The sequence below is a fragment of the Rhinopithecus bieti genome, unplaced genomic scaffold (genome assembly GCF_001698545.2).
Source record: "Rhinopithecus bieti isolate Rb0 unplaced genomic scaffold, ASM169854v2 scaffold_3062, whole genome shotgun sequence".
Taxonomy (NCBI): Eukaryota; Metazoa; Chordata; class Mammalia; order Primates; family Cercopithecidae; genus Rhinopithecus; species Rhinopithecus bieti.
This window is the reverse complement of record NW_016804432.1, coordinates 3,139,624-3,153,767: the sequence shown is the minus strand read 5'-3', so window position 1 is coordinate 3,153,767 and position 14,144 is coordinate 3,139,624. Positions and strand designations below refer to the sequence as shown.

Sequence of the window (14,144 nt, the reverse complement as noted above, 5' to 3'; positions counted from 1 at the left end):
AGCAATCAGACCCTACAATGAAAGCATACACAACGTACACTTCAATGGGCTCCAGCTCTTTAGTGCAGCATCAAGAAAATGTATAAAACAATGTTTCATTGCAGCACTATTCACAATAGCAAAGACATGGAATCAACCTAAATGCCCATCAATGACAGATTGGATTAAAAAATGTGGTATATATACACCATGGAATACTATGTACCCATAAAAAAGAATGAGATCATGTGTTTTGCAGGAACATGGGTAGAACTGAAGGCTATTATCCTTAGCAAACTAATGTAGGAACAGAAAACCACATACCACATGTTCTCACTTACAAGTGGGAGCTAAATGATGAGAGCTTATGAACACAAAGAAGGAAACAATACACACTGGGGTCTATTTGAGGCAGGAGGGAGAAGAGCAGAAAAGGTAACTATCAGGTACTGGGCTTAATACCTGGATGATGAAATAACATATATTTCACAAATCCCCCATCACATGTGTTTACCTATGTAACAAACCTTCACATGTACCCCCAAACCTAAAATAAAAGTTAAAAACAAACAAGCAATGTTTTATAATAATTTATAAGAGGTTGCACCTGTTAAAGAAATCAGGAAACTTTGTTAAAGTGCTGTAGTTAAAATATGTCATCCACTCATGCAGTTATCCTTCGTTTGTTCATTGTCAAAACATTTATTGTTTATTATGCTCCCCCAGGTACTGTTCACCCACTGTTGCACATGCCAGAGAAGAAGGAGAGACACATCTGCAAGTCAGCAATTAAAATGGCATGAAGTGCACACTTTGGAAAAGGCATAATCAGGGCATAGGAAGTTGACCATGGGGGTACATTAGGGTGGATAGAAACACGAAGGTGATGCTTTCAGAGGACTGTTGGGGAAAGAAGGAGAGAAGGGCATGCCAGGCAGGGGAAACAGCATATTGGGCAGCAGAGAGATGTGACTGAGCAGGACCCCACCAGTGCTTCTTGGAGTTCCTGTGTCTGGAACATAGATGCATGAGTGGGGTGGGCTGGGGTGAGTGGGCACTGGGCCAGGGAAATAGGCAGGAGTCCAAATGAAAAGGGCCCGAAGGGGTTAAGCTAAGGAACTGGAACACTATTCTAAAAGCCACAGGAGGTGTGGATGGCTTTTAAGCAGGGGAGTGACCTGGTCAGCTTTGTGAATTAGCAAGATTATTCCGGAGTGCCAAGCAGTCTCGGGATGAGAGTCACGCTGTTCATTGTAGCAAACCAGGAGTCATGCCAAGAAGCAGTCCTTGCTGTAAGCATACGGAGGAGCGCTGGCTTTGAGGGATGCTGCAGGGTAAGTTGGGTGACTGGTGCATTTTTGGTGGGGCCATTCCTTGGGGTAGAGAATACAAGAAAGAGGGATACGCATGGAGGGAAAGACTGAGGTTAAGGGGATGGTAGGACTTCGAAGAGGAGGTGTTCCTCAAGCAATGGAATAAGTGCCTGGAGATAAGCTGAGAATTATGGTTCAAAGAAATGTATTCAGGGCTCATCAGCAGATGGATGGTGGCCCTGCCTGAAGGATCGCGAAGAGAGAGAGGAAGCGGGAGGGCATCGCCAGTGAAGGCTGGGGCAGGGGGACAGAGGCCTGAAGCCAATGGAGATTCAACACTGTACAGGTGGATGAAAACCCTTCGTCTGTGAGACAAAGGAAGAGAGAGTTTCAGGAAGGAGGGAGCGACAAAGTATTTCTCATGGCAAGAGGTATTATGAGAGAAGGACAACAAAAAGGTCCGACAGCTTTGAGAAAAGGGGGCCACGGGTGTCATTCCTGAGGTGGTTTCTCCAATGAGTGGAACTGGAAGCCATGTGGGAGGACAGGGGTTGGGGGAAGGGAAGGAAGTGAACCCAGGCAGCTTTCTATGAAGCTTGATTGGGAAGGAAAGAGGGAAATAGAACTGAAGCTGGAGAGTGAAGTGGGGATTAGGGTAGGCTTTTTTCAAGATGCGGGAGAACTGTTTCTATTAATAGAATGCAGAGAGCTGGCAGAAAGGGACAGTAGATACAGAGGGGAGAGGAAGATTGATGGTGCAAAGTCCCAGAGGAGAAGCAAGGAAGAGTCCACGGCAGAGGTGGAGGGATTAGCCTTGGACGAGGGAAGGACAGCCCTCCTACCGAGATAGGAGGGAAGGAGGGAAAGATGGGGATGGATAGATAAGTTTGTAGGTGGCAGGGGAGGAAATTGAGAGAGTTCTCGATTGATGGCCTCCATTTTCTCTGTGAAGTAGGAGGCAAGGTGATCTGCTGAGTGGTGCAGGGGAGGCGGGGGAGCAGGAGGTGGTTTTGGAAAACACAAGTTTGGTATATGAAACTGCTAAGAGCAATGGTGAATGGGGCTGGCTAGGGACACAGGAAGACTGGCAGTGAGTTCTAGCGTCCAGCCGAGTGGGAGGAATATATATTTGGTATGTCTCTAACTAACTCTCACAACTGTGACATTTTCTCCTAACGCTTTTACAAGTCTAGACAGAGTGGCAAGAGACTGAATTGTTAGATTGAACCAGGACTGAGTTTCTGCAGGGTGGATGTCACAGAGACTTGTCAGGACATGATAGGATATTGAGGAGAGAGCACTGAAGTGATGGGCTATAGGATACAGATTGGACAGAGGACACAAAATTGAAATTCATCTGCTAGATCAGGAGTAAATACAAGAATCCTAGACTCCCAAAGTCTTAGTGGGTAGATATTTCTAGGAAAAAAGAGAATGGTGAGCTGAAAAGAACGTGTTGACAAAGAGCAGGCTGTGAAAGTTTCAGATAATAGAGGTTGACTTGTTCTAGAGGTTATGAAATCAGTCATCTGAAGTTAATCTTACCTCTTCATTGAAGCCTTCTCTACCTTCTCCACCCCAAAACTTTTCTCTCCAGCCTCTGAAAGCCTGTATCTTTTGTTTGCAGGCAGACAGTGAAAGGAACATTAAAGGCAGACTCAATATACAAGTCAGGTGACCTGGGTTTTGGTCTTATTTCTAGCACCCATAAGTTCTGTGGCCTTGGCCACAGTATGAGCCACAAAGCAACAGCTATCTTGACCAGAAAAACCTGCTTAGGGACAGATTGTTCTATCTATACACATCATGTGTGTGGCAAATAGTTGCCCAGACATCCCTGTATTTCTGTAATTCTTTTGTTGCTTCCACCTTTCTATGGGAGTAGGGATGGGAGGAACAAAATCTATATTCCTTGAATGTGGCTTTATTTCACTATAGTTTATACAATACCCAACATCAAAAGAATCCTGGAAGAGACTCTATTGGAAAAGGAAAATTATATTTTGCTTCATCAAATGTCCTAAGACTGCTTTTATTTTAACAGTCTCAAACCAGAGTTTGAGAGTAGCAAGTCCAAGAAGCTTATAAGGCCTTAAAGGCAAATACTCTGGGTGAAAAAAGTAGGCCCTTTAAAATCCAAGCTTTGTTATCTGACTAAGGTCAACAGAGACCAACCAAATCAACAAGCATGACATGAAGGGCAAATTTGCAATTAAAAGAAGAACAGGGAATTATAAAGATGGATGGGCCCCATGACATGCACGCCTAAGCCTGCGTGGCCTTGGCCTCGGATGCCAGAAATTAATGCTTTACTCTTTAGCATTCGTCACCTTTGGCTCTGAACAGAAAGGCAAATGCATTAAAATAACAGCAGTTTAGAACACTTACTTAGCTTGGAAGGCATTGTTGGTTCCCCTGTGGTCGAGGTCATGACATAGGCATCCCACAATCACGGCTAAAATTTCCACCTCGGTCAGAATCTCTTGAAACCCAGCAGTCTGGGAAGAAGGGGAAAATGGCAACAGTCACTACTCGGGCACGGAGGATGGATAAGGTTAGGTGCTGAGCAACAATCAACTCTGTTTTCATACCCACATCATTTAAGCAGATGATTAGCTGCCACCCCCTCAGACAACAGTAAGTTGGGTGGTCAGTTGCACAGCCTAAGTTCCCCACAGTGATAAATTAGCTTGCTGTCACAGCGGCCCACGCTGTCACACCGGGACATAGTTCAGACTATTTTGTTCCCTTTTTAGAGAGAAGGTTGGACTATCCAGAGACAGTGACAGTTTGGCAAAGGCCCAGGGCAAAATGTGTTTTGTTATTATACATTTTAATGATGAGCATAGGGTTTGGAGGTTGGAGGCTGGGGAATAGGAGGAAGCAGTGACTTTCAAACTGAACACTACACCCACCAGATCCCACCCAAATGAGAGCAGGCAGAAGGAAAACACAACCCTTCTTTTTTTAACATTAAAAGGAGAGACTTTAACATACTCAAATTGTTATACAATGACATCCTAGAGGTTATCTTGTAAATACCTTAATTCATATTAGGTTGGTAGACAGATGAAATTCATACAGATAATAAGGTAGTGTGTGTCATGGACACTAGAATTTGTCAGAGGATTGTCAACCCAGACTGAGGATCGAGTGGGGTATCCATTACTGGGAATTCTTTTTTTCTTATCTTGTGGTAGCTTCCTGGTGAAATGCACAGCTGTGATGTGATTTCTTTTAGAAGCAGGTTGATATAATTATGCAACCAAGAGCAGCAATGCTTCTTGGGTTCCTGCTGGCCCTTTCATTAGTTTAGAAGAGGAAGTAGACCTCTGGGAAAGAAGGTCTATGCATTTTCTTGATCGAAGGCCTTTATATCTTCCCCTCTTTTACTTTGTAAGTCTCCCATTTCATTACTTATTAAAATCTTTATCAGAGAGTGGGAGGAGGGGGAGCGTTAGGGTACAAATTGCTCCACTTTTCATGTGTGTTTTTCCCCCAAATCTAGGATCACTGGCCCACACCTGTAAGACACTTCTCTTAGAGCAATGAAAATTTAGTTTTTAAATTAATTATGTTTGTGTTGCAGAAATAACTGAATAGTAGGTTCCTGTGTTGACAATTTTATTTTATTTTATTTTATTTTTTTAGGAGACAGAGCCTCGCTCTGTCACCCAGGCTGGAGTGCAATGGCACCATCTCGGCTCACTGCAACCTCCACCTCCTGGGTTCAAGTGATTCTCCTGCCTCAGCTTCCCGAGTAGCTGGGATTACAGGCATGCACCACCACGCCCAGCTAATTTTTGCATTTTTGGTAGAGATGGGGTTTCACCATGTTAGTCAGGCTGGTCTCGAACTCCTGACATCAGGTGATCCACCCACCTTGGCCTCCCAAAATGCTGGGATTATAGGTGTGAGCCTCCACGCCTGGCCAACAATTTTATTTTAAAAAATAGACTTGAGTCCACTGCTACATGTAGAAATACATATAACTTCATTTGTATAGCAAATGGGAATATTAATAAATTGGGAGTATGAAATAGGCCATGTCAAAGCTTGCGTATGCTGGCCGAGCGTGGTGGTTCAAACCTGTAATCCCAGCACTTTGGGAGGCTGAGGTGGGTAGATCACCTGAGGTCAGGAATTCGAGACCAGCCTGATGAACATGGCAAAACCCCGTCTCTACTGAAAATACAAAAATTAGCCTGGCTTGGTGGCACATGCCTGTAATCCCAGCTACTCGTGAGGCTGAGGCGGGAGAGTTGCTTGAACCGGGAGGCGGAGGTTGCAGTGAGCCTATATGGCGCCACTGCACTTCAGCCTCAGTGACAGAGCAAGACTCTATCTCAAACAAACAAACAAATAAACAAACAAGAAAGCTTGTATGTGCCCTTGATTTTAAAATCTGCCATTGGCTGTTAGTTTTTCTAAGCTAATTTTATTTTACTTAAATTATTACCTGCAGTAATTTAAAAAATTCAAATTATACTGAGACTTAGAATTAAAAATCAGTAGTCCCTCATTATTCTCCTTTCTTGATTCCGGAAGGCAACTGCTTTCTATTTTCTTTTTTACTTAAATTGGTAGTTTTCCCACTGTATTTCTATATAGCATGCATATATTATTAATACTTGGTTATTCACCAAGTATTCATATTGCCCTTTCTATGTACCATACATTGTTCTAAGAGCTTTACAGCCGTTTAACTTATGGAGTTCTCATAACAGTCCTGTTAGGTAGAAACTATTACTGTCCCCCGTTATAGATGAGAAAACTGAGTCACAGAGAGGCTAAGTCATATGCCCAGGGTCTCCCAGCTAGTGCATAGCAGAAGAGGGCAAGCTCCCAGCATCCTTTCACCAGAATCTGCCCTTGAACACTGGTGACGTCTAGCAGCAGGTGAGTTTACGGTCACCCTCCCCTCATGCTCCCAATATGATCCACAGAACTTTCCTATATTACCATCCTATAAATATCATTCACTGCTGAGTCAACCAGTATACAATGATTGTTTCCTTAATCATGTACGTTTTCTTGTTTCCTGGAGTTAGGATTTCTGTGAAACATCTAGGTCTTCTCACACCCTACACAACTCTGCAAAATGCTTCTCAAAGCAATTTTGAAGTGGGTCAAAATGGTCACAGCTTGTTTCTAGATCCTTCCTGTCCTGGGAACTCCTTCCTGCAGCTCGACCCTGGGGTCTGGTCTGGATTCTCTCCTCTGTTGCCAGCTGCCCTTGGAGCTTCCTCCACCATCATTCAGGGGGTTCCTCCTTCCCTTCCTGTGTCTGGTCCCCCACCTCCTGCAGCCCATGCCTTTCTTTTTCCTCATTTACTCCCTAATTTGCAGAAGCACGTCTGCAGGGGCTTCATGAGAAAAGGACTTACTTTTTTTAAACACTGGGGGAGTTGGTTGTTTTTGAGGCTTTGCATGACTGAAAAAAAAAATCTTTATTCTATTCTCATACTCAGCGTGCCTCACAATTCTAGGCTGAAACATTTTCACTCAGAATTTTGAAGGCCTGCTCTATTATGTTCTAGCTTCCAAAGTTGCTTTTGAGAAGAACATACCATTCTCAATCCTAATACTTTGAATGCTACTTGATTTTCTTTCTTTTAGAATTTCCTCTCTATTTCTGGTGTTCAGCAATTTCACAGAGATATGCTTTGGGTTGGGACTTTTTTCCCCGTTCAATTTGTGTGTTAAGCCTAATCTGGAGAATCCATTTCTTCAGTACAATAAAGAAATTTACTCATCTTTTTTTCTTTTCTTTTCTTTTTTAAAATAATTTCCTCTTCAGCAGTTTTTTTTTCTGCCCTATTTGAATGAAACTCCAATTAGTTGGATACTGGACTTCTGGCACTGATTTTCTTATTTTCTTACCTCTTCCATGTCCTATATAGGCCTTTCTTCTTACTTTCCAGGCATAGTAATAAGTTTAGTTTATAAGCATTTTCTTGTTTGCTGCTCCTTGTCTTATAATAGCATGCTATTCTTCTCACATGGATGCATGATCTTTTCTTGTCTTTCTGAAGATATTGATTATAATTCTTCTGAAAATTTCTTCTGTTCCCCGTATTGCCTTTTTTCTCTGAACTCCTTCTTTTCTCTGTGTTTGGTGGTTTCTCTCAAGTGTCTGGTAACCTTTGGTGGTCTATTCATTCTTAACAGTAAAGCATCACAAAGCTCACTGTGCACCAGTGTATGTGGGTGATGCCTGCAGATTGCTGTGTCTTACCATGGGGTGACTGTGTGGCCAGCTGGCTTTTTGCTGGAGATGCCCAAATGTCAACATCTAAAATCATTTTCTCTGGACTTTCCGATCTGTTACCTGGGAATGGTGTAAACACGTGTGTTGGCATCCTGAGAAAAGAGAACTGTAGCTGTCCACCTGTGAGGATGTAGGCTTTCACTTAATCCTCTTATTTTGAGTGTGCACCTCATCCTAACTTTGCTTTTGGTTGTGTACCCAACTCTGGGATTCAGTTTCTCTGGCAAATACTCTGGTTATGGCAGAGTCAGGGGGAAGAGTAGCCTTCCAACTACACAGAGAGGGGATGGAGACTTGGGCATTCACTGTTTTCATCACTCCCTCATTCCACATCACCTCATTTTCATGGTATCTGAGGCCTCCAGTTCCTGAGTCTCATTAGGTTCTGGGGGTAGCATTATTTCTTATGGGTACCCCTTCCTCCACACCCTCACCTCTGAAGGTACTTGGGTTTCTCTTCTCTGCTAAGTTATGAAGTATCCTCCCTTCATTTTCTGCCTTCATGTGTTATGAGTCCATGCAAGGCGGGACTTGTGTACATTTCTTTTTCTCCATATTATTTTAGGATGATTTTTGAGAAGGGGAGGGGATTAAATGTCTTTTGTGGTGATCTCCATCATCTTAAAACTCAAATTGTTGCGTTTGGTCTTGCTAATACTAGGTAAAACTTGAAAAGTCTATCAAGTATGCAATAATTACCTATGATATGCTGGAAATAAGTGTTGTGCAATGATATTGTGCTAAAATTTAGAGAGATTTTGCCCATGAAAACGCTATTGACTAGAATTAGCTGATGAATCAGAGCAGTAAGATTAGGGATAATGTTAAAATAAGGTAATTTGACTAGAAATTTAATCAGTAGTTGAAATCAAATGCCATCTAATAGATTTAAGATCAAAATCCCCAGCCATTTTTAAACCATCAGTTAACACCCATTTTATAATAAGATGGAACATATTTTGCTAAAATGTTCTACACAGTCCCCATCCCCTGCTCTGCCCAGAAATCTAGGATCTTGGTCTTAAACTATTGGTATCATGGATACTTTTAAGAACATAAGAGAGCCCTAGACTCTCTTCCTAGAAAATTTTCTATAATTTTATAATATTGAAGACTATGGAGCCTATCTCTAGATTCCTGAAGTAGAGAATCCCTGAAGTACAGCACCCACACACAGTCACACAAAACATATTTACTTCTCCTGACTGTGATACCTGAGTTACTGAAGCAGCACCTATCTCTTGACTGTGATTTAAAGCTGCCTGGTAAATGGTTTCTGGGAGTCATCAGGCCTGAAAAATGCCCACCTGCCACTAAGTGTCCTTTTGCCCCTCCCCCGCCCTCATCCATCTTCCTTCCAGGGCTATCCATTCAGGCCTGCATGTACCGATATTGAGTAGAAAAAGTCAACTGCCTGGTGAAGACAATATACTTTCAAAAGAAAACAGAGGCAGCAGGAAGTATATTTTAATGCATTCACCCCATTCTCGACTCTGGTTTATTCTTTTATTTTCAAATAAAATTATGTCTTTTCTTTTCCTGACCCAATCATTATGGGTTTTATTGAGCTTAATGTTAATATATCTTCTCACCTGTATTCCCTCACAGTTTGTATCAGAAATATAAGCAGCAAATACAATATATCTAAGTAAAGAGTCAGCCAGGGCATATAAACCTATTTCCCATGGCACCCCCTCCAGCAAAGCCTTAAGCCTGCCCTCTGAGCAGGCCTCCAGTGATATTCCCTCACTGGGCTGAAATGTATACTGGGATAAGCCTACCCCAGCTACTACAGCATATAATAACTAGAACTCCAAAAGACCCAAGCCAGTAAGACTGATTCTCAGGGTCTCCTAGACTACCCAGTAATTTTTATCATTAGCCAATGTAAAATTTAAATCAGCCAGGATGTACTCTCATTTTAATGCTGATCCTGTATGATACACATGAATAGGGGAATATCATAGCCAGAGAAAAATGACTGTTACTTTGTGACTCTGTTGAATCCGAAAAGGTGTAAAAACACCTATAATGTCAACACTAGATGGTGCTATAGACAATTACTAATTTAAGAAGTGTTATTAAGTGCCTATGATGTATTGAGCACTGGGTATATTTGAGAAGAGGCCTGGGATAATGTCAACAACAGTTAACTTGTACAGCGCTTAGTATATGCTGGGCATTTTCCTAAATACTTCACATTCATTAGCTCATTTAATTCTTACAAGAACTCTCTGAGGTAGGTAACTGTTCTTATCTTCCCATTTTGTAGATGAAGATATTGAGGCACCAGGTTACGAGACTATACAGTAAGAGAGGTGGGATAAAAGCCCAGGTAGCCTGGCTCCCGAGTCTGTGTTCTTACTCACTGTGCTACACAGCCCCTAAGTCAAGGTGTGGGTTCAGCTGCACAGCTTTTAAATCCTATTGGGATGATACAGTGTTAGACAATAGGGCTGTAAAGAATACCTCAGTGTGTGCTTTATTTCATGAAGGACGTTATTCTTGAGTAGGAAGAGGTTGATAATGCAGAGCCATTGGACATTTTTAGTTTAAATATGGCTCTGTCACATCAATATGTGCTTGATAACATACAGTGCTTTACAAATGAGGTGTAGAGAGAAAAGAAAGATACAATAGTTTGTAATATCTCAACTTTATAAAATGTTTAAATATATGTATAGAAAAATACTGTTAAGATGTACATCAAGATATTATCAGTAGTGGAATTACAGTTGGCTTAAAATTTTTCCTTTGTGTCTAAAATTTCCATAAAAAACATTTGTTTATAAGAACATCTATAGTTTTACACGTGTGTATGTATATTTGTATATTCTTTTTTGTTTCAAGAATTAACCCACACTTCATCAAACTGTCCCGGCTTGAAATGAAATATTGATACTCTGAAAAGTGTCCATTCATTCATTGAACAAATGTTTATTATTTACTGATTTCCTGGCACTAGGAACTGAGCAGTGAAGAAGACAGCCGGTCCTTGCTGCACATAGAATCTGGTTACCTCTTGAGCCAGCAGAACAGTGCCACAGAGCACTCTTTTCTAAAGAGAAGCTGTCATAACGTTGGTTGTGCTTTGTGGAAGAGAGAACTGGTAGAAATATCCAGCTCCTCCTGCTTGGTTTCTGGAGGAGGTACACCATGGACTGCACGCCCTTGCCATGTGTGCAGTCCTGCTCAGCAATCTGAGAAAGTGATGCCAGAAATTCTGTTCTCACCTTTCTTTTTGAACCCAACTATCGGAGGTATTGAATGATAAGGGATTTCCTGATGAGTTCATCCTGTTGATTCTGAGATCTAGCAGATGGCAAACTAAGAGAGAGGGAATCTGATGATGTACTAGAAATTCCTAGTGGTTGCAAACACCCTAAAGCTGAAGATGGTAGGCTCCATATGCTCCACCATGAATTCTGATGTCCAGGCACTGCAGCAGAGCCCTCAGTGAATTGGCTAAGGTTGAGAGATAATATGATAGGTTTTGGAGTCTTTCTTCCTCTTCTTAATCTTTCTCACTCTTTTGGACAAGAAGAGGAAAAACTACGGGTCAGACAATTCCAAGGGTTTTGAAAGACATGGTTTCTCAAGGAAGTGCCTCCTCTAGAAGAATCTGCACACCATATTCCTAATCTGTGTCATCGTGCCTTCGCTGATCTATAGATGGCTTGAATTTTAAGGCCTTATGAGCTCGGGGAGAAAGGCAGTATTTATAGAAGAAGCATTTAATTTCTGGTATTTTTAAATTTCTGGTACATAAGAGTGTTGCAGGGTCACTGTCTGGGGTCTTTGGTACATTATTAAAATCAAATTTATTTCAGCCAAAAAATGCTCTTTGAAGGTTTTATTGTAAATGTCACAAACAAGATATTCATATCATCTTAAGAAAAAGAAAAAAGCCCCAATTTGCAATGCTGATGGCTGGTCCAGCTTTGCTGAGTCATCCTTAACATGAACAGTCTGCTTGTGAAACTTACATCTCCTAATGGAGGCTGATGGTTCTGTAAGAAGGGTGCCTTCAATCACCCCCCAGTTCAGCACATATACCAGTCATGGGTGGATCACAGTGATCAGAGAATTGTTAAGGCAATGTTAGGGCTCCGTGTGCATGGACAGCAAGCACAGTATGCTTCTTTTTGAGACCCTATTTTATTTGCTTTGTGATGGAATGGCAACCACTCAACATATAGATCCTAGGGGCAGCCTGATGGGTATCAAACTGTTCCATATGCTTCAAGTCAATAATATTGAGCAGAGGACTGTCTCAAGCTTTGGAGTGGAAGCAGATTTCAATTGCTTACTAGGAGTGCTTATGAGTATTTAGACTACTGGCTGTCGCAGCATACCTTCTTTTTAAAAAAACATCTTACCTTTGCCAATCAGAGACAGTGTGTGATGAAAGCATAAGGGGGAGAACAGGTATGCAACCACAAACTTCAATGCAAGGGAAAAAAATTCCTACTGAGCAAACTACAACACCTATATTTAGTGGTCATACTCCCTTGGCATTTACAGTAATGTTTGTCTACCAATATTTGGGTCTGCTGAGCAGAAAAGGGGGCACCTCAGCCCCATTTTGAAGTCCAGAGTCCAGAACCTTTCCAGCTGATAGGGAATCACCATCTAGGTGACCAACACGCTCACATGTCTCCTTTACCAGAGTACGCAATGCAACAAGCCAGTTGCAGGTTGTCTAATTATCCATGGGAACGGGACAGTTTTGATTGAATTTGCTTCTCTTTCTTTTCAAGATGAATGCAGCCAAATATTGCTCTGTCATTAATCAAATATTGATTTAGGCCTAAATGATCCTTTCCTTACCAAGCTCAGAGTTGGAAAGACCTTACAGTCTATATATAATTGACTTTCTTTCCCAACCAGAAGCTTCTGAAGGCACTTACTATCAAATCATAAAACCTTAGTCATGTTTTGGGAATATGTTGACCCTTAGCCTCAACTAAGGTTGCAAGTACTTGTCCATGTAAGTCTCAGAAAGGCAACACAGTCTGGTACAATTATATATGTTGTGTAGATGTTTGATGCATACATTTAAAAATTGAATTAATTTATATATAACTTTATTATTCTATTACATTTATAACCACTTCTGAGGCTTAATTTTTAACCCATTTAGCATAATTTTCAAATTCTTTATTTTGGAGAGTTAAAACATACAAAAAATAGAATACTATTAATATAATGAACCCAATGCAGTCATAGACTAACTTCAGCAGGAATCCAGGTTTTGTGACTTGTTTCATCTGTCTCTTCACATGCAGCATGTGTTTGTTTTGTTTGTTTGCTAGAGTATTTCAAAGCAAACCTCTGATATCCGTCAACACTCTTTATTTCATTCTCAGGAAGTCCTAATGTGGTCAAATAAAATTTGCTCAATATATTTCTGCTCTCTTATTTTGATAAAATGTACAAAAAGATATTCAAATAGTATAAAGAAATTTTCAACTAAATACTAAGACTTGCGAAAGTTGAGGTTTCTACATCAAAAGATAATAAATAAACATAGCTGTATGTATATAGCACATATAATGCATTTTACAATGAACCAAAAGAAAAAGAGTATCAGATTCCTAAGGACTTAGCTTTCAACCCTAACAATACTTGTGCTTTACGACGTTTTTTTGAGGACAAGGATGGCAAGTTTTGTCCATGTTTGGAAATATAATTTATATTTTATTTCTGATAAATTACCAGTGAACTGCATATAATATAACATATGGTTTATGACCGTAGAAAATGAAGCAGATCACTTGGTGCACATTAATTGTGTAGAAAGACAGATCTCTCAAAATGCCACAGAGCCCAGGTTGGTGAATTTCAAGAATTTGAGGCTTCTTCAAAGCTTACCCCAATTTTTATTAGCCATAATTGAGCCAAAACTAAATATGAGACCCATGAAAACTTAAAACTTTTTATAGCTCCAAACTTAACACCCTTAGGTGCCAGGTTTCAGTCCCAAGAAAGTGCCACTGGGAAATCATACACCGTGGAAAATGGAGGCTGTGATAAATGACGGTGGCTCTGCTGCTGGGTCTCCCTGACCTGGAGGATTTGGCTAGCGTCATAAAACACAAAGCGACAGATTAAGCAGTTTACCAACATCATAAAAATCTCAAGAATAAATTTACTTTAATCAAAAATCCTATATTGTAACTAGGCAGCCCCAGCCTCAAAACTACAGACATTTACGTGTAAGCCTGTGTCCGTGAGCAAGAGGTTATACTTTCCCTGTAACGTCGGACATGATTATGTTCATACACTTTTACAATTTACATGTCCTAAGAAAAATACCCAGCTCTGGCTGACGGTGCGGGAGAATTTATTTTCACTAGAAAGGGAATGACCCATAACTCATGAATGGCAGCGCTTAAAGTGAGTTATGGAGGTTACTCTCCTGTGAGAGGAAATGGATTGGATTATCCTTCTGCCCAATTGTATGTTTGGTTATTAGCACACCACGTTCTTAATTATGTGCAGCTTTGCCTTTTTTCTTTTATAAAATAAATGTGGATAAAGGGAATGTCAGCTGGAAGCATAGAGTGCCTAATTGGGGC

At 41.0% G+C, this 14,144-nt stretch overlaps 1 protein-coding gene across 2 annotated transcripts in view; it reads right to left on the bottom strand.

The window, feature by feature from the left end:
• PDE11A (phosphodiesterase 11A) overlaps nucleotides 1-14,144 on the bottom strand; it is a 466,948-nt gene that overhangs the window by 84,244 nt on the left and 368,560 nt on the right. For both annotated transcript variants that reach the window (XM_017868289.1, XM_017868290.1), the window contains one exon: nucleotides 3,681-3,790. In XM_017868289.1, the coding sequence (XP_017723778.1) occupies nucleotides 3,681-3,790 (110 nt within the window). The remainder of the gene's footprint in view (nucleotides 1-3,680; nucleotides 3,791-14,144) is intronic.